The 23,522-nt window shown below is 47.8% G+C and overlaps 1 protein-coding gene across 2 annotated transcripts; it reads right to left on the bottom strand.

Moving 5' to 3' along the window:
* Positions 1 to 252: 252 nt before the first annotated feature.
* On the bottom strand, positions 253 to 22,441 carry PKIG (cAMP-dependent protein kinase inhibitor gamma). 2 transcript variants are annotated; one of them, XM_021688913.2, is made up of 4 exons: positions 18,908 to 18,939; positions 16,389 to 16,445; positions 4,807 to 4,980; positions 253 to 1,000 (listed from the first exon to the last, which is right to left on the bottom strand). In XM_021688913.2, the coding sequence occupies exons 3-4, from the start codon at positions 4,952 to 4,954 to the stop codon at positions 921 to 923; spliced, it is 228 nt and encodes a 75-aa protein (XP_021544588.1). In that variant the 5' UTR covers positions 4,955 to 4,980; positions 16,389 to 16,445; positions 18,908 to 18,939; the 3' UTR covers positions 253 to 920. The 2 variants fall into 2 exon arrangements, with proteins under 2 accessions (XP_021544588.1, XP_021544587.1); XM_021688912.1 differs by lacking the exons at positions 16,389 to 16,445; positions 18,908 to 18,939 and adding an exon at positions 22,370 to 22,441.
* Positions 22,442 to 23,522: the final 1,081 nt, after the last annotated feature.

Here is a 23,522-nt window from a genome sequence, read left to right as displayed (position 1 = left end):
CTGTAGGTTTTAAGGGCTGGGCCTGCCCATCTGGCTGAGCTGTGGACTGGGGTGAGTGAGAGGGACAGATGGAAGACTCATCAGGCACCGGACCAAGGAGGGTGCCAGCCTCTGTGAAGACCGGCCTCTTCTCAGGTACTTCCTTGCTCTGAAGCCCAGGGCAGTGATGGGTCCCAGCTAACTGCGGACTTGGGGAAACCAGGCCCACCCCTGCTTTTGCTGTTTAAAGGAGAAATAATCGTAAACCAGTCACACAAATCATCAGCATTTATTTCCTGGGTCCTAGGTGTCACTTATCTTGGTAGAAAGGGCAAAGAGTTGATCAGACAGTTTTGAGCATAAAACCCCTTCCCTAGAAATGGATCTGTGGAGCTCCATGAGGGGACGCAGAGCTGCATAGATGGTCAATTTAACTTACAATGCCTTCCAAAAAAGACCCAAAAAACCAAAAAACAAAAACACAGCTCCCTCCCTCTCTGCTGAAAAAAAGTTTAAAGTTTTTAAAAAGTTTAAAAGTGTTTTTAAAAAAAGGGATATGAAGATCTTGACCCAGAAGGTTGGGCTTGGAGAAGGGGGGTGCAGAGCTGGGCTGTGGTTGCTGCCCAGGCCACCTGTGGAGAGGCATTCTTGCGGGGGCTGCTCACTCAGGTGCCCGCTGAATAAATAATGCCCCACAGCTACAGGGTCTTGGAAGTGTACCTGGGCACAGTGAAGAGGTGGTGGGCAAGTGCAGCCTGAGGGTGCAGGTGGAGGGCTTTTCCAGGGTAGGGGCCACGGTGGCCTCTGGGGGTGCCTTTTCACTCGGGCCTGGCTTGTCTGGGACGGGGGCTCAGAGAAGAGGCTGCGAGGCCAGTGCCAGGGCTCCCTGTCCAGGCGAGGACAGCAGGTCTCTTTTCCATCCTCCATGGGCAAGGTCAGACTCAAGACGAGGTGGTCCCATCGCTGCTCTCAGGCTGGTTGCTAGCTTCCTTATCTGGGGTGCCCACCTCTGTCTGTCCTTCTGGAGAGAAGAGAAAAGGAGTACATACACAAACGTAAAGCACAGAAGGCTATCTGGCAGGGTCCAAAGTGGGAATAGTGGATGAGCCCTGGGGCGCAGGACACGAGCTGGATTAGGGGTGGCACTGGCCAAAGGGACCTTTAACCCAGCCTCTAACATGTTAATATTTACAAAGAAAATGCATGCAGTGCTACTAGTATAATTAAGGTCGATGAAAGGCCAGGATCACAGAAGAGGACGGCTACAAGCCTCCGGTGAAGGGCTGTTGAGGGTCAGGAAGTTTGTGCAGGTTCTCCAAAAGGAGAGGGCAAACATGAAGTCCCAGCATGGAACAGGCACTCAGGAGAACCAGGGTGTGGCTGGGGCAGAGCCCACAGCTGTTTCACTCTGCTGAGTCCTTAACAGACTAGCCTCACCTGGATAGGGGCTCGGTCTTTGCATCTTTAGAGCCCTTCACTAAGGAGGATGATCCCACCCTGTTCGGAGCTCCATGAAATCCACACAGCCTGGAGTGACTAGGGTCATGAACCGGATGAAAACAGCAAGCTCAGAGATAGGCGGTGGACAGAGCCAATGTCTTTTCCACCGAATTTAACTTCTGCCACAAAGCACGCTCCAGGGTTTATAAAGGCCAGCTGTCCTTGACAGGGCCTCATTCTGCTCATGTAGCAATCTGAGGAGGGGGTGGTGGTGGTAGCAAGTGGTGTGGTCAGAACTTGGACATCTGGCGCTCTCCCCCACCACTACCCCCTATCACTGGAGTGGTACCTGTAGCCGAAGCTTGGGCCCAGAGGGTCCTTCTGGACCTCCAGAAGCCTGACCAACTAGTCTGCACTTTGAGCAAATTTCCCAGCTTGTGATGTTCTATTTGACTGTGAGCTGCTTGCCCTGGCAAGCAGGAACATTCTCATCAAATTCCCTAGTAATTTCTGCTCTGCCTTGTTCTTGCTGTGGGACCGTCCTCAGGCAATTTATTTCATCTCTCTGAGCCTTTGCACACCTCCACCTGTATGTGACGGGAGTATAGGGCCCACAGGTGGTCATCTGGCCCCTGGGAAGGTCTTTGCCAATGGTAACAATTCCTCTCTGCCAGTCCCAGCTCTCTCTCAGCTGGGGGAGAAGGTTGTTTTGCTTTGTTTTTGTTTTTTAAGAGTGAGTGAGCATGAGAGTGAGCGGGAAAGGAGGAGGGGAGAGGGACAGAGAATCTTAAAAAAAAAAAAATTTTTTGACAGAGTGAGAGCAGGAACACAAGCAGGGGGAGAGGGAGAAGAAGCAGGCTTCCTGCCGAGCAGGGAGCCCAATGCAGGGCTTGATCCCAAGACCCTGGGATCATGACTTGAGCTGAAGGCAGACGCTTAATGACTGAGCCACCCAGGCGCCCCAGGGACAGAGAATCTTAAGCAGACTCCACGCCCAGTGTGGAGCCTGATGTGAGATTCGATCTCACGACCCTGAGATCATGACCTGAGCCGAAATCAAGAGTTGAATACTTGACCGACTGAGCCACCCAGGTGCTCCAGGGGAGAAGGTTCTTAAGCACTTTGTTCACCAACCACTACCCTTGGGACCCCCTTGGGGCCAGTTTTTAGGGCACAACTTGAAATGCTTCCTGGGAACATACTGCTGGGCAGTGTACTCTCATTATTAGGCCAAGTAAGGAAACGTTTGCGCTCCCCACATATGGAGGTATCAGGAAAGGTAGGATATGCTAAGGGAGCCTTAACAAGCACCAGCAGGCCACAGACTTGGGAAGGCCGGACGGCCAGGCCTTCAGGACAGGCCAAGGCCCTGCCTCCCCATCTATCCGGCTAGGTCTCCATCTCCTGGGCTGTTTTAAGCAAACATTCTCAGCCGGGCCTGCTGGTCAGAATCTCTGCAGGCCCACTCCCTCAGTGAGTCTGGGAGACAGCACAGCCCGCAGGCCTGCCTGTGGAAACTGCTTATTGCAGGACCCACTGGAAGGTTCCCTGACCAGGCCGGCCTACGACTCTAGTATGAGTGCTTCACTTCCTTGCAATGAACACTGTTCCTTCCTCAGGTCCCCTTTTTAAATTCTGTCACCCCGGCAGGCCAATGTCCTAGACCCAGAGGACCCAGACACTTCAGGGATTCCAAATTGGAGAAAACAGGTATTCGAAGGGCCTGGGTCCACCGATGAGTGGCTACTACTGCTGAGGTAGAGGGGGACAGAAGTTTCCCAGAGCCGAGGATAAGGATGCAGAAGCTCTGAGCAAGCCCTCTGGCTGCATGCCCCATGTGGGAGTGAGGCATGCTGGTCAGTGAACAGCCCTGGACGAGGCAACCTTTCCCACCTGCCAAATGCCACGTATCACGTGCATAAGACAAAGACCCAGGTGGAGGAAGCCCACAGCCTAGAGGGGTGCTGGGCTAAGCGGGGTTGTGGAGGTGCCGCCTCCTGCTTGAGGGGCAGGTGGTCAGGGAAGGTTTCTCAGCAGAGAGCAGTCTGGGTCTCTTAAGAATGAGAGAGGTGAGCCAGGTGAGGGGTGGGTCGGAAGAACCAGCGTGTTAAGGTCTATCAGGGGTTGTTGAGAAACAGATGTGCTTTCCTCTGGCTGGGTCAGAGGCAGCAGGCTGCGGTTAGCTGTGAGGAGTGTGGGCCACAGGACAGGGAGGGCTGACAGACCACTGGAGCAGGGAAGGGCTGTGGGGTGTGCTGTTCTATGTTAACTTGCTGGTGACCCTGAGCAGGCCACCCAGCTTCCTGGGCCTGTCGGTCCATCTGTAACAGGAGTGGGTTGAGTCCATGTTCGCACAGTCTGCTCTGTACTCCGTGGTCACTTCTGGCTAACGAGCACCAAGGGCTCTAGACTGGAGACTACCTGGGGGAAAATAAGATGGCCCTCCGGGACAGCTCTGTGGGAGACCCATGGAGCCCTATAGTTGCAGTCTGCCGTGGGAGGGGATGTGACACAAACACTGCCTCCAAGGAGCTATGGGGACAGGGAGGAGAGGGCTCTGCCCACTGCAGGAGGGTACGGGAAGGCTGTGCAGAGCAAGGCCCCAGGGCTGACCAGTGGACTGAGCAGAGGCGAGTCCACTCAGACAGGAAGGGAAGGATGGACACCCCAGGCACTGTGGGAGTGGGCGGTGGCTATTTCCCCCATCCATTCACTCATGCAGCCTGTGGGTTCCAAGCACTCGCTCTCCTAGAGCTCACATTCAAACACATGAAACCTTATTCAGTGTCCGGGCAGGCCCCTCTGAGCACCTGGTAGGAATTCAGCCATAGGACTGGGTGGGAAGGTTCTAGCAGAGGAAACCGTGACAGGAGGCTCTGGACAGGGCAGGCCTGTACCTTGACAGAAACAGATCCGTGGTGGGTGTGGCTGGAGGACAGCAGGTGAGGGCAGAGGGGCCCCTGCTGAGATCCAAGAGGCAGGGCAGGGCCTGGTCACCCAGGAGGGTGCTGTGACAACTGCTTCACTGTGAGTGCGACGGGGGGCTTGAGGCCGAGACGTGCTGGGACGGGACACTTTGGGTCCTGCTGGCCGCTGCCTGGCAGGTGGGGACAGAGGGAAGTAGAGGGACCTGGGATGTGTCTGGGAAGAGGACAGGACTGACTGACCGGATGGAGGGGGTGATGAGGAAAGGGAAGAGGCCGGGATGCCTGGCCAGGGAGTCCTCAGGGCCTGACACACTAGCGCCCTCCAGCCTAGAAACTGGCTTCTTGGCATTGACCACGAGACGGGGGCCCGGTTTAAAGTGGGCAGTCTAGGACTTGGAGCGCGGCCCCGGAGCCCAGAGGAGGGACTCGTGTGCAGGAATAAAGACCCATGCGTTCTGACCTGTGCCCTCGAGTGTCAGCTCGCCCATGTCTCCAGCCAGCGTCCTCACGCTCACAGCCTCAGAGCCCCCCTGGATGTCCGGGACCGCGTTCCGACGGCCCGTCCTCTCACAGGAAATGAAGTCCGAGTAGGAGGACTCAACCTCCATCACGCCTGTCGCATCGCTCCTCAGGCCTGTGGGTACAGGGGTAGGAGGACTGGTGAGGCCAGGTGCATCCTGCAGGGAAGACCCCACTCTGGGCCCCAGCACAGATGTCTCTTGACAAAATGCCAGTTTTTGCCTCGATCACTGAAGACAAAACAGTAAAGAAAAGTACGAAGAACAAATCACCCATAATTTCACACCCAGGAAACCACTATCAACAGTTTAAAGAACCCCTTTTGTCTCTCCTCTAAAGTTATTGATAAATATCTAGCACTGGCTAGGTGCTGTAGATGCAGCCGTGAACAAGTCAGCCACAGTCTCTGCCCCCAAGGAGCCAATAGTCTGCTGGGGGGCGCAGGAAACTGCCTACATGACCCAAGGAACTACAAGGGTGCTCAGGGCTCCCAGGAAGAAGGCAGGGTGCTGGAGTGACTTACCAGGGTCTGACCAAGGCTGGGGATCAGGAAGCAACATTTTAGATGAACTCCAAGGAAGGAGAGGTATTATCTAGATGGGTTGAAGGGAAGTGTGTGTGTGAAGGCTCGGGGGAGGGAAGGGTATGGCGAGATGCAAGAACCAAAAGAGCCATAGACTGGAGTATGCTGGGCAGGGGCCAGATCACATCTGCAACTTGGTTGCAGGTCTTGAAAGATCAGATCTGCATTTTCAAAGAGGACTCTGCATCTGGGTTGAGCAGGGCCCAGAAGTGGGCAAGTTGTGAGGCTCCTGCCGGTCAGGTGTGAAAAGATGATCAGTGGAGGAAGGAGGCAGTGGTGCAGATTCTAGATGTTACTTGGAGGTTCAATCAACAGGACCTTGTATCTGACTGGTGGGGAAGTGAGCTTTCTGACATGACTAAGCGGAAGTGTGGAGTACTGAGATGAACAGCAGAGGAATATTTGGGGGCACGACGTGGGGGGATGAAGATTCAGAGTTCTATCTGACCACACCAACTTGGAGACGCCTGTGAGCCCTATAAGGGGAGACGCCGAGTAGGTACATGGAGGTAGGGGGCTGGAATTCAGAGATGGGGGATGGTATGGGGAAGAAAGACGGGAAATTAGAAGTCACTGCTACAGAGATGCTTAAGAGCTCTACCAGTGGGTAATAAGCCTAGGGAGAAAAGAGAACTACACATATAAAGAAGAGCCACATACATTTGAAAGCATTAGGGGAATCAAAGTATACATTGCATTTTATAGCCCACTCTGTAGAACACTCTAGAACATGTCATTAAGGTTCCCTCTAGATGAGTTTTGTACACATGTACTTGGATGTACCAAGATCTGATCAGTCCCCTAGAAATGGACATGGAGATATTTCCAATTTTCTACCATTATAGACAGTATGAGGTCTTTACGTAAATCTCTGTGCCTCGCTCTAGTTATTAGAGTACATCTCTAGAATTGCTGGGCTAAAGGGAAGGATGAGATGATTTTTTAAGCCACATTGTTTAGACACGTTTCCAAGTTGCCTTCGTGAATACTATAGGTATTTATGATGACAAAAGATGAGGGGAAAAGCCCTTTTAAATTCTGTACTATTCCTATTTATATGCCCACTTGCAGCACATAAGATTGTCCATTTATCTGCACCCTTGCTAACAATCAGTATTGCGATTATATAAAAAATGTTCACCTGCTAGGGGAACATGAACATTTCTGAGTACCTGATTTTCTGAAGGCAGTCAAAGCACGCCAGATGGACCTGTACCGATTATAGCAAGGTTTCGGAGATAAACTGTTAAATGCAAAGCAACACCTAAGATAGAATTAGCTTCTGTGGGAAAGAACAGATACAAGGAAAAAAACCTTGTCAAGTGTGGTTCTTTGTATCTAAGGGGAACTTTTACTTCTAAGACCATTTTTGTAATGGTGGAAGTTCTTATCAGCCCAAGTTAATGTGTGATGCTTTCATTAGGTGACTGACGTTGGCAGAAGATGCGGGGGGGGGGGGGGGGGGGGAGCTCAGTAAGTGCTAGGGGGCATGCACCGTGTGCATGCGTGTGTGTGTGTGTGTGTGTGTGTGTGTGTGAGAGACATAGAGCGAGAGGGAGGACAGGCTGCCAGTTTGGAGGGCTGGCCCCACATCTCCCCACAATACCTACCTCAGAAGAGACAAGAATACATCAGGGGCACTCCAAGAACGCTCTGCCCCTCCCTGGGCCTGTTACCCCATCTGTAAAATAAAGGCAGGGCCAGATCCTGCCTAAGGCAATCCCCCCAGGCTCCAACAGAGGGTGTGCTCCGACTACTTTCCTTGGCTGCCTTGAGAGAAACAAGTTGCCCTAGTGCTTTGTCTTCTCAGCAAAAAACACCACAACAAAAAACAAACTCGAGTCCCAGAAGGGGTTCCTTCTACAGGTCACAGAAGTTTTACTTCTGCACTCTCCCTCTTGGGAAATGGCTCAAAGCTTCAGAACAGGGGACTGACCTGCTGCAGTAACAGGAATAACATTTCTGACAATTCTAACAGTAATAATAAAGATGACAGTTACCAAGTCATTCTAGGCTTTCTGGTCCTCACTTACTACATTGCCACAGTAGACCTCGCAGGTCAGTGAGGTGAGTTTACAACCATGACTCAGAAAGGTTTTGGGCGGACCCATCTGGCTCCTAGGCCCAGGCTCATCCTCCGTGTTACCCTACTGCTCCCGAGGGCAGGGGACAGACCCTGGGCAGGCCGCACCATCTCCCCCAGCCCTGTCTCAGCTCTCTTCCAACTAGAATGTCGGTTCCATGAGAACAGGGATTTCACCATGCCAGACCAAAAGGCCTAATCCGGGCAGCTGAGCCAACATGCTCTGGCTGCTCCCAGTGCCTGGCAGACTATGTGATCAATAAATATTCCTCAAATTTCTGCCTACCTATCTTCCCTCCATCTCTCTTTCCCTATCTGTGGGGATGATAAAGTGACTCGTTAGGACTGCTGGGAAAGGACTCTGTCCGCTGTAGACTGCTGTGGCGTTCTTGTCTGGTATCTCTAGGATCTGACACTGTGGGATGGAGTTACAAGCTTCACCTAAAAGACCAGCTTCCCGCTGGAATAGACACCCTGGGGCTTTGGCTCCTGCCCTTGCCTTACAAGCTGCCTTCTACAGGGAGCTGACCCTCCTGGCTCAGAGAGGGAAGCGTGCCAAGCGCAAAGCCCAAACCTGGAAAACACCAATGCAGCCAACGTGCTCCAGCTGCCCCTGCCCCATCCTCATCCTCTTGGGGAAGAGGGATTTCAAAGCGATTTTAGGGTGTAGCCGGGGGAGCCCCCTGAGCTGCAGCACAAGCACACAACTTCACTTTTCCTCAACATTTCAATTCTTGCTCTCTGTTCTTTTTTTTTTTTTTTAAGATTTTATTTTTTTCTTTGAGAGAGAGAGAGCACATGAGAGGGGGTAGGGTCAGAGGGAGAAGCAGATTCCCCGCTGAGCGGGGAACCCGATGCGGGACTCGATCCTGGGACTCCAGGATCATGACCTGAGCCGAAGGCAGTCGCTTAACCAACTGAGCCACCCAGGCGCCCCTCTTGCTCTCTGTTCTTTAAAGTCAACAGCAACAGGGAAATGAATCTTTAGAGTTGAAAACTGCGTCAGAAAGTGGTCATTATCAGACTGCTAATGAGAGTGTAAACTGCCAGAGCCTCTCTGGGGAGTGATCTGCTCAGATGCATCAAGAAGCCTCAACTTTTTTCATATCCTTGAGCAACTAAGCTCATAATTTTTTTTTTTTAAGATTTTATTTGAGAGAGGGGGAGAAAGAGAGCACACGAGAGAGCACAAGCAGGGGGAGCAGCAGAGGGAGAGAGAGAGAGAGAGAGAGAAGCAGGCTCCCTGCTGACCAGGCAGGGAGCCCGATTTGGGGCTCAATCCTAGAACGCTGGGATCGTCAGTGACCTGAGCCAAAGGCAGATGCTTAACCGACTGAGCCACCCAAGGCACCCCTCATAATAACTGATTCTAAGAGAAGAGTCCAAGTTGTGCATGAAGATAAACGTACAAAGATATTCATTATGGTATTATTTATAATAGTCAAAAACTAAGACACCAAAATGAGCTCGTATATGGACAACAGAGAAATATATACATATTTCACCAATTTATAGCCGAATGAAATACACTTCAGGCCTTAAAATGTTTGTGTATTTTTTTTTTTTTTTTTTTTTTTTAAAGATTTTTTTTTATTTATTTGCGAGAGAGAGAATGAGAGAGAGCACAAGAGGGAGGAGGGTCAGAGGGAGAAGCAGACTCCCCGCCGAGCAGGGAGCCCGATGCGGGACTCGATCCCGGGACTCCAGGATCATGACCTGAGCCGAAGGCAGTCGCTTAATTGACTGAGCCACCCAGGCGCCCCAGAATGTTTGTGTATTTTTGAGAGAACACAGGCAGGGGGAGGGGCTGAGGGAGAGGGAGAGGGATAATCTTAAGCAGGCTCCCCGATGCTGAGTGTGGAGCCTGACTTGGGGCTCGATCCTGAGAGATCATGAGCCAAAATCAAGAGTCAGACGCTTAAGTGACTGAGCCATCTGGGTGCCCCATGTTTGTGAATATTTTTAAAAGACACAGGAAAATGTTCACAATTGTTAAATGAAAAAAATCTCAATGATACCATCACATATTTAAATTACGATTTAAATTTTTTTTGTATTCTTCATAGTGAAAACATTCACTTTATTTTTAAATTATTTCATTTTTGAATATGTGTGCATGTATATAAAACTCAAAAAGGACATGCACCAAAAAGAATAAAATCCTTAGGAATAACCAAGGAAGTGAAAGACCTGTACTCTGAAAATTACAGAATGTTAATGAAAGAAACTGAAGATGACACAAACAAATGGAAAGATATTCCATGATCATGGATTGGAAGAATTAATATTATTAAAATGTCCACACTACCAAAGCAATCTAGAGATTCAATGTAATGCCTATCAAAATACCAACAGCATTTTTCACAGAACTGTAAGAAATAATACTAAAATTTATACGGAACCAACAAAAGACCCCAAATAGCCAAAGCAATCTTGAGAAAGAAGAACAAAGTGGGAGGTATCACATTTCAAGACAGACGACAAAGCTGTCGTATCAGAACAGTGTGGTACTGGCACAAAACACACACACAGATCAATGGAACAGAACAGAGAGCCCAGAAATAAACCCATGCTTATACGGTCAATCTATAATAAAGGAGGCGAGAATATACAATGGGGAAAAGACAATCTCTTAATAAACTGTTCTGGGAAAACTGGGCTACTTTCTTACACAATATACCAAAATAAACTCAAGATGGATTAAAGACCTAAATGTGTTACCTAAAACCATGAGACTCCTAGAAGAAAGCAGGCAGTAATCTCTTTGACATTGGCCATAAGTGACATTTTTCTAGGCGTGTCTCTTAAGGCAAGTGAAACAAAAAAACTATTGGGACTACATCAAAATAAAAAGCTTTTGCACAGAGAAGGAAACCATCAACAAAATGAAAAGGTAAACCTACTGAATGGGAGAAGATATTTGCAAATGATGTATCTGATAAGGGATTAACACCCAAAATATATAAAGACTTTATACAGCCCAACATAAAAAAAAAAAAAGCCCCACAAATAATCTGATTAAAATGGACAGAGGACCTGAACAGACATTTTTCCAAAAGACATACAGATGGCCATACAGATGAAAAGATGCTGAAATACAAATCAAAACCACAATGAAATGTCACCTTACACCTGTCAGAAGGCTAGAATAAAAAATACAAGAAATAACAAGTATTGATGAGGATGTAGAGAAAAAGGAACCTTTATGCACTGTTGGTGGGTATATAAATTGGTACAGCCACTGTGGAAAAACGGTTATGGGGGTTCCTCAAAAATTTAGAAATAGAATTACCATATGACCCAGCAATTCCACTACTACCCAAAGAAAATGAAAACACTAATTTGAAAAAATGTATGTACCCCTATGTTTATCGCAGCATTATTCCTTTTTAAAGATATTATTTATTCATTTGAGAGAGAGAGTGAGAGAGCAAGCATGAGCAGGTGGAAAGTGCGAGCGTGAGCAGGGGAAAGTGCAGAGGGAGAGAGAGAAGCAGACTCCCCACTGAGCAGGAATCCCAATGCAGGGCTCCATCCCAGGACCCAGGATCATGACCTGAGCTGAAGGTAGACACTTAACTGACTGAGCCACCTAGGCGCCTCGTTTATTGCAGCATTATTTACAACAGCCAAGATATGGAAGCAACCCAAGTGTCCATGCATAGATGAATGGATAAAAATGTATATGTACACAATGGAATTACTTCATCATAAAAAAGGAGATCTTGGTATTTAAGACAACATGCATGGACCCAGAGAGTATCACACTAAGTGAAACAGAGGAAAAGATAAATACCATATGATATCACTCATATGTAGAATCTGAAAAATAAGTGAATAAACAAACCAAAAGCAGAAACAGACCTATAAATACCGAGGACAAACTGGTGGTTGCCAGAGGGGAGGGGAGAAGGGAGCCGGGCACAATGGGTGAGGGGAGTGGGAGGTACGTGCTTCCAGCTACAGAATGAGTAAGTCATGGGTATAAAAGGCACAGTGTAGGGAACATAGTCAATGATACCATAACAGCACTGCAGTGAACACAGTGTAAGGTATAAACTTGTCAAATCACTACCTCATACAGATGAAACTAATGTAACATTGTATGTCAACTATACTTCAGAAAAGAGAGAGAGAGAGAGAGAATGAAGGAATGAGCCTACAAAAGGAAACAGAGCTAGAAAGAGGGGCTGCTACTAGTCCAGTGCTTTTGCATGCATTGCGACTGTAGGTTCATTCCTCTCTCATTTGCCCAGACTTTTTTTTTTTTTTACGATTTTATTTATTTATTTGACAGAGAGACAGAAAGAGAGCAGAAGTAGGCAGAGCGGCAGGCAAAGGGAGAGGGAGAAGCAGGCTCTCGCTGAGCAGGGAGCCTGACAAGGGGCTCGATCCCAGGACCTTGGGATCACGACCTGAGCCGAAGGCAGCTGCTCAACCAACTGAGCCACCCAGGCGCCCCTGCCCGGATTTTAATGTCCACAGAGGCAGTCACTTCAGAAAGAGGCTGGTAACAATGTAGAGGCAAGAAGTTCACTAGAAAAACTGGTATATAGGTGACTTTAAAGGTCCAGAGGTAGAGATCGAAATGAGACAAGCAAAACTTTATATTATATTGTTAAACAATTATTTCTGCCTCAAACATGTATAATATTTAACGATACACACGTTAAATTGCACATCAAGAAAATAATAAGACCCAATACGCTGTCCTCCAAAATCATGTCTTACCGTGTGAAGACAAAGGCTTACTGGTTTCATCTTTCATTTAAATTTCTTGAATATAGTTTTAAATTCAAATTAACATTAAGTTCAGATTTCAGACTGAAAAATCAGTACCATGGAAAGAGATTTTTAAATGCAAGTAATACACATGTGAAAATACTTTGAAAAGTGTAACATGTAACATAAAGCTTAATAATTAAAAGAAACCCCAAACCTCAGAAGGTACAAAAGGAAAAGGCATAAGCACTCAGAGGCCTCCCTGGACTCAGACACCCTCCCCAGGGCAAGCACTTCCTCTGTCCTTCCAGAGAGACCGTATGCAATATATATATATATATATATATATATATATATATATATGTATGTGTGTATTCCCTCCCCCACGCATTCCTTTTTATTTCAAACAGAGAGTTGTTTTTGATCTTGCTTTTTTCGTTTAAAAATATATCCTGGAAGTAATTCCAGATCACCCTGACGCCACAGCACTGATTACATCAAAACCCAAGAAACAAACCCAAAATCCTTTATAGCTAAAACTTTTTTTTCATGGACTGTATGGTATACTGTTGTCTCACTATTGTAGACTGATTATTTCCCTCTTTTTTTTTAAAATATATTTTTTTCAGATTTTATTTATTTACTTGTCAGAGAGAGAACGCACAAGCAGAGGGAGTGGTTCTGGATCACACTCAAATATCTTCCCCACTCTGAGATTAGTAAAGAATTCTCCCTTATTTCTTACACTTTCATGGCTTTATTTTTCACATTTAAGTCTTTGATTTATCTGGAATTTATTTACTATAAGGTATGAGCTAGACATCTACCTTATTTTTCTACTTACCTCAAAACCATTTATGGAATAATCAAACTGAAGGGGATCCCAGAGTTCATCTTGAGAAGCCTCTCATTAATAGCTGAGGAAACTGAGGCCCAGAAAGAAAAGGTGAGTTGCCCAAAGTTCTTGCATCTAGAGGTCCTAACTCTTGGTCCAGAGCTCTTTCTCCTACACTACTCTGCCCCCTCGGGAGCCCCAGTGACATTACAAATCTCCAAGGAGGGTGTGTGGTATGGTAGGAGGCATCTAGTATAAACATGCCACCCAGCGCGCCTATTCACTAGCTTGGAGACCTTGGATGACTCCCCTCACCTCTCTGGACTCACTTCTTCCTCAGCAGTGTGGGGATAACAGTAACACCCTGCTGGTCAGGGGGCTGTTGTGAAGACTGAAAGAGACGCTGGGTGTAAAGAGTCTGATAAGGTATGTGGAATGTAAGAGGCATGCAATTAAAAAGTCACTAGTATGGCCTGTTTTCATTGGGTATCTTATCAGCAGAACTGTCTTCTTGACATTTTAATACAACTCCTTTGTTTTTACTCTATGTTTAATGGTGCGTAGAAGGCCCACAACTTATACTTCCTTCTTTTGTTCTTTACAGTGCCGAAGGGAACGTGCAGCCCTGGCTGGTGTGTATCCTGCTACATCTGAAAGGCCTCGCACATGGCTGAAGCTCAGTGAATATTTGATGAATGAGTGAATAATAGAAGATGTTCCAGATTCCAGGGCAGAAAGAGCAAAGGATGTGTGGCCCTGCATCGAAACAGTGGCCAAAGTTCTGGCTCAGTCTCCATGCTGAAGGGTGATCCCCACCTCCCTTCCTCTCTCCCAGCTTCCTTTTCCTCCATCTGAACATAACAAAGGGTGAAATATGCTCTCTACAGCTCTTCTAGTCCTAACATTTTTCTTTCTTCCTTCCTCCCTCTCATTCATTCATTCATTGTTTACTGAGCACCTTCTATATGCCAGGCACTGTGCCAGTCCCAGTAAGGGGTATGCACTGGAGACTAAAAAGACATTTACAATCTGGTAAGAGAAAAAGGCACTGAACAGGTAAATGATCATCACAGATAAGTGATAAGTGCAAAGGAAGAAGAGAACAGGTTCTCTCCCTTCAGTTTCTAACACCTCCCCCCAGCTCTGTAAACAGAAGAGGCCCTGGGCTCTGCCAAGAGCTACATGGTCTGTACCAAGACTGCAGCTATTAGTCCTCATTGCTCAGGCAGATTCCAGTACAACTCTAAATTGTTTTCCAAATATACCAAAAAGGTCATTTCCTGTTGTTTTTTTTTTTTTTCCTTTTTCAAAAATTAAATATTTGCAGAGACCATACAAAAAGAAAGCAAACCCTTTTGCAAAGGACACAGGGCACAGAGTGAGACTTGGTCCCGCGGGAGAGGCTTCCTCAGGGGTGGAGAAAATGCTCTCAAAGGCCCCTCTGAGGGAAGAAAGGGCTGTGGAAACCTGATGGAAATACCAGGGCCTACCGAGCTGGCATTCCTCAAATTCTAAGGGAAGTGGCTTTTCCCTCTGATGGGCAGCCAGAACCAGAGAGGCCCTGAGGCAAGCAGGAAAGTCAGGGCCCCAAACTGAGCACCTCCCAGAACCTGAGAAGGGGCAGGGCAGCTGATTCTAACCACATGAGGCCTGCACCAAGGGGCGGACTGGCACCAAGCTCTATCTAGCGCCTCAGGGGCATACCCAGAGTCGAGTCACCAGAGAGGAGTCTCCTGCCAGGGCAATGCCTGATGCCCAAAGAGCAGCCTCCAGGGAGGCTTCATTTGGAGGCAGTCAGGCAGGGCTTTGGCCTCTGCACCCGGAGGACTAAAGCCATGCGGCCCCAGGGGCAGATGGTGGAGACACAGGCTTCAGGAGGCCACACACCCCCCCCCCCCCCCGCCCGTGAGGAGGAAAGGGCAGGGTGCTGAGTCACACAAAGTCCTCATCGACCTCCTGGTTGTCAGTCCTCATGGACATCCTTTTTCTCAGCTGTCCACCACACCCCAGGGGCCTCCCCTAACATCTTGGGCCATGTCACAACCCCTTCCACACAGGTGCCTCCTCTGTTAGGGACTTTGGTGTTATAGGCCCCCTAGGCCCGGGATCAGGACCAGGCTTGGGTCCTTCTCTCTCTCTGTTGGTCCTTGGAAGTTCTTAACCCTTTCCCTTAATAGTATGTGTTGATGACTCCCCATATAGCCCGCGGCCTCTCTCCAGAGCTCTAGATTCGCCAACCTGACTGCCTCCTTCACATTTCAAACTTCACATGTCAAGTCACAAGCCTGCTCCCTTTAGCCTTCCCCAGCTCAGTGAAGGCACCATCTGTCCAGACTGCTCAAGCTGGAAACTTGAAATCATGCTGGACTCCTCCTCGTCCTCCACTCATATATGAACTCCTCACCAGGTCCCATCATTTCCACTTGCAAAGCTCAGCGTGGATCTGCCCTCCTTCCCCCTCCATGGTCACCACCTGGTCTCCGTCATGCCTCACCTGCACCCCTGGTGGAGCCTCCTCATTGCATCCCTGTTCTGCCCTTGCCCTTGGCCCAAGGTCTATCAATTTTCTATATGAGCAGCCAGGGTGATATCGGACACTGCATCTCGGACATTGGGTCATTCCCCTGCTTCATTCAACCTTTGATGCTTTTCTATTCTACATCTGGCAAAATCCAAACTCATCCCACCAGCCCCTGAAGTCCTGCATTGATCTGACCCTGCCTTCCTCTGTGACCTTTCTTCTCATTCCCGCTATCATTTGGCCCATTTACTCGTTAACTCCTCAAACTAACTATATTCTTCCCAACCTCAGGGCCTTCACAAGACTGTTTTCTCTGCCTGGAACACTGTTACTCTCTTTACAGAGCCTTGTACCTGGATTCCTGGCCCTGCTTTTCAAATTTTCCTTATCTAGGACTCTGATCAGAGGGTCCTACAGGGCATGCAGCCTCCAGAGCCCCTCTGCCCACCACTTCTGCAGGTCGGGAAGGCCTGGGGCTGAGCCACCTGGAGTCTTGTGTAGTGTGGTGGACACGACAGCGGCTAAGGAGTCACCAGCTTCTTCTTTTTTAAAGATTTTATTTATTTATTTTGAGAGAGAGAGTGAGTGAGAGAGCGAGAGCATGAGCAAAGGGGAGGGGCAGAGGGAAAGGGAGAAGCCGACTCCCCACAGAGCAGGGAGCCTGATGCGGGATTCGATCCCAAGACCCTGGGATCATGACCAGAGCCGAAGGCAGACACTTAACCAACTGAGCCACCCTGGTGCCCCCCAGCTTCTGCCCCTATAGCTGAGCAACTCACCTGACCACAGATTCCTCTTCTGGAAGATGCGGATATGACAACTGCCTCGAAAGGTGGCTGTGGGGAATAGTCAGAGCCAGCATTTACAGAGTCCTTCCTGCATGCCAGACTGTGTGCATCTTACAGGCATTATCTCACTTAATTTTATAGCAGCTCTATCAGGTGGAAAGTGTTCTTAATCCTGTTCTGTGGAAGAGAAAGCTGAGGTGCAGAGAGGTTAAGGAGCTTCCCCAAAGTCATACTCCCCGAGGATGGGGTGGGATCGAGCCCATGCTATTCAGCTAGGAAGCACAGAAATGAATCAGCACCTGCTGGCACGCAATAAGCGTTTGCTAAACGTGGTCCATCCCCTTTCCTCCCCCGTCTCCAACCTCACAGTAAGGCATTTCTGAGGGAAGGGCAAGAAAGGCATGAAGTCCCAAGAAAATATTCTACAGTGCTGGCTGAAACATATACCCACACGTACTTTCCCCACACTTGAGCCAAGTTCTATCTAGAATTTTCAGCTGGAGGTAAAAATCTTCAGAATCTTTTCAGTGATGCTAGGTTGATTCTCTGAATTCTGCCACCAAATTCTATCTTTTGCTATCTAACTTTACAGCAATGGAAAAATAATTACTTGGGGGTACAAAGTTTAAAACTCTCACTCCCTCAGCAGCCACATCTCTCCCCGGGGCAGGGCAGTGTTAGTACTGCACGGAGGACTGGGGGGGTGAGACAGTGATACAAACTCCTCAATGCGTGAACATCTGTGCTTCTGTAGAGGTCTCTGGAAAGAGGGAGAATAGTCTAGCTGCATTACCGCTTGGGGACCAGGCACACTGGGTGTCCCTGGGCCTTCTGCTGGTTACACACTATCTAAACTTGCTGAGGGCTTGGCTAAGCGGTTCCCAGGGACTGGCAGTCCCCGGCATGCGGTGGAGGGAGGGCAGGAACGGAAAGTGCGATCACTTCCGTGCAGGCCAGCCAAAGGTTCAGAGGGTGGCCTGTACCCCAGCTCTGCTGGGCACCTCTGGGCAAGGTTCTTCCCCTGAGACCCTGGGGGTCTCAAATGTGGAATGAAGTGAGTAAGCCGCGGTCTTTGTGGTGGTTTTGAAACATGTCTATAAATGCTTGGGCGTTGCTCCTATTAAGAGGGGGGTCTAATTTGCATCCTTTGAATGATGTGGCCTTAGTGACTTGCTCCTAACTAATGGGATGCAACAGGAACGATGCTGTGTGACTCCCAAGATGGGGTTAGGGGAGGAGACACAGCCTCCAGCAGGCTCTCTTGGGACACTCTTGTCTTCGGAGCTTTGAGCTGCATGTAAGGAATCTGAGGCTGCCACGCTTTGAGGAAGCCCAAACCAGCCCAATGAAGTGCCCACACGGAGAGGTTCTGCTAGGGTGCGGAGAGAGATGCAGCCAGCAGCCTCCGCCTGCAATGGCCCCTAGCTGTTCCAGCACCAGCCACCATCTGACTGCAAGTGCATGAGAGATCCAAGCCACAGGTGCCCAGCCAAGCTGTTCCCCAATTTCTGACCCACAGAAATCATGAGAGATAAGAAATTATTACTGTTATTTGAAACCACTAAGCACTGGGGCTGCAGTGTTATTCAGCAATGGATAGCCAGAGTGGTCTCTACCATGCTACCTCTCCAGGCCTTCCACAAGTCTATAAAAAGCATTTCCTAAATCCACTGTGGAGAATGAAAAGCAGCAAGATATTATCTCTATAATACTTAATATCTCTATAATTTATCCATCTATTTGTTCAACAAAATTTTACTCATCACTCAGTCTGGTATACCAGGCTTGGGACTAGATGCCACGGACGAAGGAACGGTTAAGACATCACTGTGTCCTTGAGGGAAGTCCATGGTCTAGTTGGGGAGATCGACTCATGTCCCGATATTTGTAACCAGTGTGGGGGGCATACACCAGAATTACCAGGATCGCTGGGAGACCATTTCAAGCTGTGCCCCTTGCCTCCCACAGGGATTCTAGTAACACCAGGTGGGGACACGGGGCGGGTGCCTCTGCTGCTGCCGGGAGGGTGTTGGAGCCCACACAGGTGAGGAGAGAGAAAAGAGTTTAGGGACCACTTCTGTATAGAAATCTTTAAAAACTTTAAGAATCTTTAAAGAGCTTGGTAGTTAAGAGCTGTAACGAAAAGATGTATAAGGCAGAGTGGGGGGTTAATAAAATTAAAATGGTTACCATTTATGGGGTGAATACACTGTGCATGAGGACATGGTAACAGGTGCTTTCCATACATCCTCTGAGTTACTTCACAGTAGCCCCGTGTAATTAGATCCCTTTTACACATTGCTGGGATGTCCTGGAGATTCCCACCCAAGACCGGCTGGCTTCTAGGCCTCAAAGGCGGTACCTCTCTGGCTCAGGGAGGCAGAGGATATGAGAGCCCCCCCCTAGGAACAGGTGAGGTGAAGGGGCTGACGTGGCAGGAGCGGGCTGCCAAGGAGAGGAAAGGGAGGTTTCTCCTTTGTCTTCATTTACACTTACCTCTACCTACTCACCTGACCTGTTCGAGTTCTACTCTAGCACTGAGAATCACAGAATGTTCCCTCATTCCTTCAGTCATTCATTCAACACTTACTAAGTGCATACTCTTTCCAGCAATGGTCCTGAAAGCATTTTAGAGGCACAGCATTATCTAACCATCACAATGGAGAGACCATGACTCACAGAGGTGGCATGAGTCACCTAAGACCCCCAACCAGTTAGTGAGTGAATCAGGACTTGAAACCGTAGTTCCTCATTCCCAATTCAGTGCACATCCTTTAGGATGGTGCATTCTGGGGACGGCTTTGTCTTGATGTGGATGATACTGCATCTATCTCATCCCCATCAGAGAACTCCCTGCCCCTCTGGCTTCTCTCAACACAAATGGCTATCCCTGCCTGGGTGAAACAAGGCCACACACTGTAATAATGGGGATGAGGAGCTTTCAGAGCACAGATTTACTGAGCACCTACCACCGCACCTGCTGCAGAGTGCCCAATAAATGTTTTCTAAAAGAAAGAGTGAATAAATGAATGAATCAGGAGACATAATACAATGGAGCTGCTAACATGAAAAAGCTCAAGAGAGCATGCAGTTGGACGTCCTCCGAGGGCCTGGCAAGATCCTGTGCATGCTGTCTCCTGAATTTCAAAGAGTGACAGGCATCTACATGAGCAGCCTTCACACCGACAACTACAGCAAGGCAGAGAGAGAAACCACACCCGGGATTCAGATGACAGAAAAAAAGATCCTGTGCTGAGTTACCACTGGTTCTGACACCAGCGGAGAAGTGTGGCCCCACGAAGCCATTGTTTTAAGCTGCTAACCGAGAAGAGGCTACTTGACAGGCAGTGTTGACAAATGGAAAGGACTCAGAAAAAACTTGTTTCTTGGGACGCCTGGGTGGCTCAGTCGGTTAAGCAGCTGCCTTCGGCTCAGGTCATGATCCCAGGGTCCTGGGATCGAGTCCCACATCGGGCTCCTTGCTCGGCGGGGAGCCTGCTTCTCCCTCTGCCTGCCTCTCCCCCTGCTTGTGTTCTGTCTCTCTGACAAATAAATAAATAAAATCTTTAAAAAAACAAACAAACAAACAAAAACTTGTTTCTTGCTTATGTCAACCCCCAATTCGGGCATATCAAAGACACGCTTGTAGCTTCTTAGCCAATAAAGCCATTTATAAAATACGTTAGAGTCAGATTTCATTTGTCTAATTATCCTTCAGGGAATGACTCACTCCAGATCACCAAGATTCCCACACTGTTACTTTCGTAAGTATTAAAACCTCATCTGGAGACAGAAAGTAGATCAGTGGTTGCCTAGGACTGGGGAGGGATGGGGGGTTGGGAAGGTGATGGGTAATGAAAATGTTCTAAAATTAATTATGGTGAAAGATACACAACTCTATAAATATACTGAAGGTCACATGGAATTGTACACTTTAAATGGGTGAATTGTATGGTTATGAGTTATATCTCAATAAAGCTGTAAAAAAAAAAAAAAACCCTTATCTGAATTTAATGGATAGAAATTCTTCTCATATAATGCAACGCTCTCACTATTACAGTACACAGGGCAGTTTGCCCTACACTAAATGACCCCGTTTTTGCTGTTTACTTTAGTTTTTCTGTCGACGCCCTTTACTTTCACCATAAAGCTTGGTGATTAAGCTCATGGGCATGGGTCAGGTATCACTTACTGACTTACTGGCTATGTGATCTCTGGTGAGTGACTAGATCTCTCTGTGCTTCTGTTTCTCCATTTGTAAAATAGCAGTAGCAACCTCACTGGAGCGCTGTGGGAGTTAGAGGAGATGATATGGATAAAGCATTGATTGCTGTTCCTGGCAGTGGGGAGCCAGACTGAATTTCAGCCATCAACACTATTCTCACTACTGTCAGTACAGCTGCCCGGAGGGACTAGGACTCAGAAATCAGAAAACCCGCCCAGAGTGTTCAATACACCTGCTGTGTTCAATGAGATGAAACAGGGGCTGCAAGTGCAATTTCAGGATTGGACTTTGGGACATCCCATGGGAAGGCTCTCAGCGTCAGTGATACTAGGTAATTTGTCCCAGTTCACCCTCAAACAGAAAAACCCAGAGGCCTGGTGAGGTCTCTCAAGATCCTGGATCTGGCAGGCCAGTGCCCAGGGGGACACAGTGGTCTACAACAGTTTAGGCTTTCTCTAGACCAATGGTTCTTAAAATTCAGAGGTCACAGATACCTTTGAGAATCTGAGCAAAGCGATGGACACTTGGCCCAGAAAAGTATATTTATATAACTGTACCCATAAGTACAGGGGAAATCCTGAATCCCAGAAGCTACCCATAAACCCCTGGCTAAAAACCCCAGCTCTAGACTTCCTATAACCCCAGCATCCTCAAGGTTCAGTGGCTGTGAGCCCCAGTACTCCCACAGCAGCTGGAACAGAGGTCTTCTGAAGGCTTGCCCTCCTAAACTGGCCGTAGCCAGATACTCAGTCTTGGGAGCTGACTGCCGCATCTTAGTCACTGCAAACAGCTGCATCCAGGGGGTTCCTAGGGGCACTGAGTCAGAGCAGGACACAAGCCTGGTAGATCGGGAAGCTACTGTAGGGCAAGGCCCAGAAGCCCTGCTGATAAGCATCTGGGGAGTTCCAGCCCTAGGGCAGCGGCCAGATAGACTCTCAGTCTGCCAGCAACAGAGAAAAGGAATCTTAGGTGCTGGAGGCAAGCTAGGACATGAGAAGAAATTCAAAGGAGATGGAAATCCCCCAAGCTCCCGGGACTACTAGGCCTTGGACTGAGAAACAGAGTCTGGAGACTCTGCTCTAACTGCAGGGAGACAGAGCCGAAAGAGGGTGGGCAGGTTGTGGGGAGGGGAGGGGGCTGAACCATGGATCAGAGGCTGTTAAAAATGATTAACTGATGCCAGAAATGTTTAAATATGAACACTGACCCAGAGTGGCCATACTTCCAAGCAGGCAATTCATGTTTCATGAACTGCGATTTTCTTCCAACTGGAAGGGACCCGCACCATCTCTCCTCATCAGACCTGTGGGCTGTGCTTGCTTCTCCAGGCTGGGTTTTGCTTGCTTTTGCTCCTCTATCACAGTATTAAAATTCCCATAATGTGCCCTAGACTTTATGAAAATAGCTTTGCAACAACTGGTGGACAGGGAAGTTGGCATCATGCCTAAATTTGCTAATAACTTCTGTGTACGATTCCATCAGCATAAGTGGATGGCTGAAGAAACCCATTCTCTTTGGAGCCGCTAGAAGTACATTGTTTTTCTGATGCTATAAAGAAATGGTCTGTAAAACTGCAGTGTGATATTGAATAACTTCTGTAAAGGGCCATCCTGCTTTTTCTTCATGGGACCAAAATTCCTTTCTAATTTCACTCAGAACCTATTTCTTTTATTTGTTCAAACAGAAAGAAAGGTTACGAACACTTGGGTTGCTACGGTAGAGTGGTATGAGCATTGTGACTACCCACCTGGTTTAGTTTCTTTTTCCTACTTGCATCTCTTCAGATTTTCCACTGTTGACTAATCAGTGTGGAGATTCTAAGGGACCAGAAGAAAAACAAAAATTAGAGCCAGACACACTCTAGGGTTGTAAACTAAAACAATCTTTTGGGAAGACAAGCATATCTAGTAACATGTTAAATGTGCATATCCTTTGGGTCAGCCAAATATCTAGGAAATCTATGCTATAGGTATGTTCCAATAACTAAAAGGATGTTCAGTAAACATATTGTGTAATAGCCAAAAAAAAAAAAAAAAAAAGGAAGAAAAAAAAAAAAATTTTGAAAAAACCAAAAAAAAAAAAAAAAAAAGGAAGAAAAAAGTTAAATGTCTGAAATAGGAAGAGTTAAGTTACAGTGTACCAATACGGTGAGAAACTAGGCGGCTATTACAAAGAATGAGAAAGATGTCGTTGTACTGACAAGGAAAAATGTGAATGCTCTGTTGTTAAAAAGTGTAGAACTGTATATGTCATCATTTTTAATAAAAATATGAACATGACTGTTTATTCTTAGAAAAGTTCAGCATTTGTATACACATACACAGTTTTGGTATCTACACAGAACAAGGCCATCAGCAAACTATTAACACTCTCTCTGGGACTCAGAAACTGCGGGGAAAAGGAGTGAAAGACTTTTATTTTTTACATGAAAAATTTGTTTTGATTGAAAACTTTTATTTTTTTTTAAAGATTTTATTTATTTGTTAGAGAGAGAGCTTGGGCGAGAGAGAGTGAGCGAGAGTACAAGCAGGGGGAGCTGCAGGCAGAGGGAGAACCAGGCTCCCTGGGGAGCAAGGAGCCTGATGCGGGACTCGATCCCAGGGCACTGGGATCATGACCTGAGCTGAAGGCAGCTGCTTAACCAACTGAGCCACCCAGGCGTCCCTTGATTGAAAACTTTTAGGGGTGCCTGGGTGGCTCAGTCATTCAGCGTCTGCCTTCGGCTCAGGTCATGATCCCGGGGTCCTGGGATTGGGCCCCGCATCGGGCTCCCTGCTCAGTGGGAAGCCTGCTTCTCCCTCTCCTGCTCCCCCTGCTTGTGTTCCCTCTCTCGCTGTCTCTCTCTCTGTCAAATAAATAAAGAAAAGAAAACTTTTAAAGAGCACACATAACTTTCATAA

This window comes from Neomonachus schauinslandi, chromosome 10 (genome assembly GCF_002201575.2).
Source record: "Neomonachus schauinslandi chromosome 10, ASM220157v2, whole genome shotgun sequence".
NCBI lineage: Eukaryota > Metazoa > Chordata > Mammalia > Carnivora > Phocidae > Neomonachus > Neomonachus schauinslandi.
This window is presented reverse-complemented; position numbering and strand designations above follow the sequence as displayed.

Coding starts and splice junctions, on each gene's coding strand:
- PKIG (XM_021688912.1), bottom strand. CDS start 4,954: ATGGAGGTTGAGTCCTCCTACTCGGACTTCATTTCCTGTGAGAGGACG. Junction 1,001..4,806: donor GCTGACACTCGAGGGCACAG/GTCAGAACGCAT, acceptor TCTTCTCTCCAG/AAGGACAGACAGAGGTGGGC.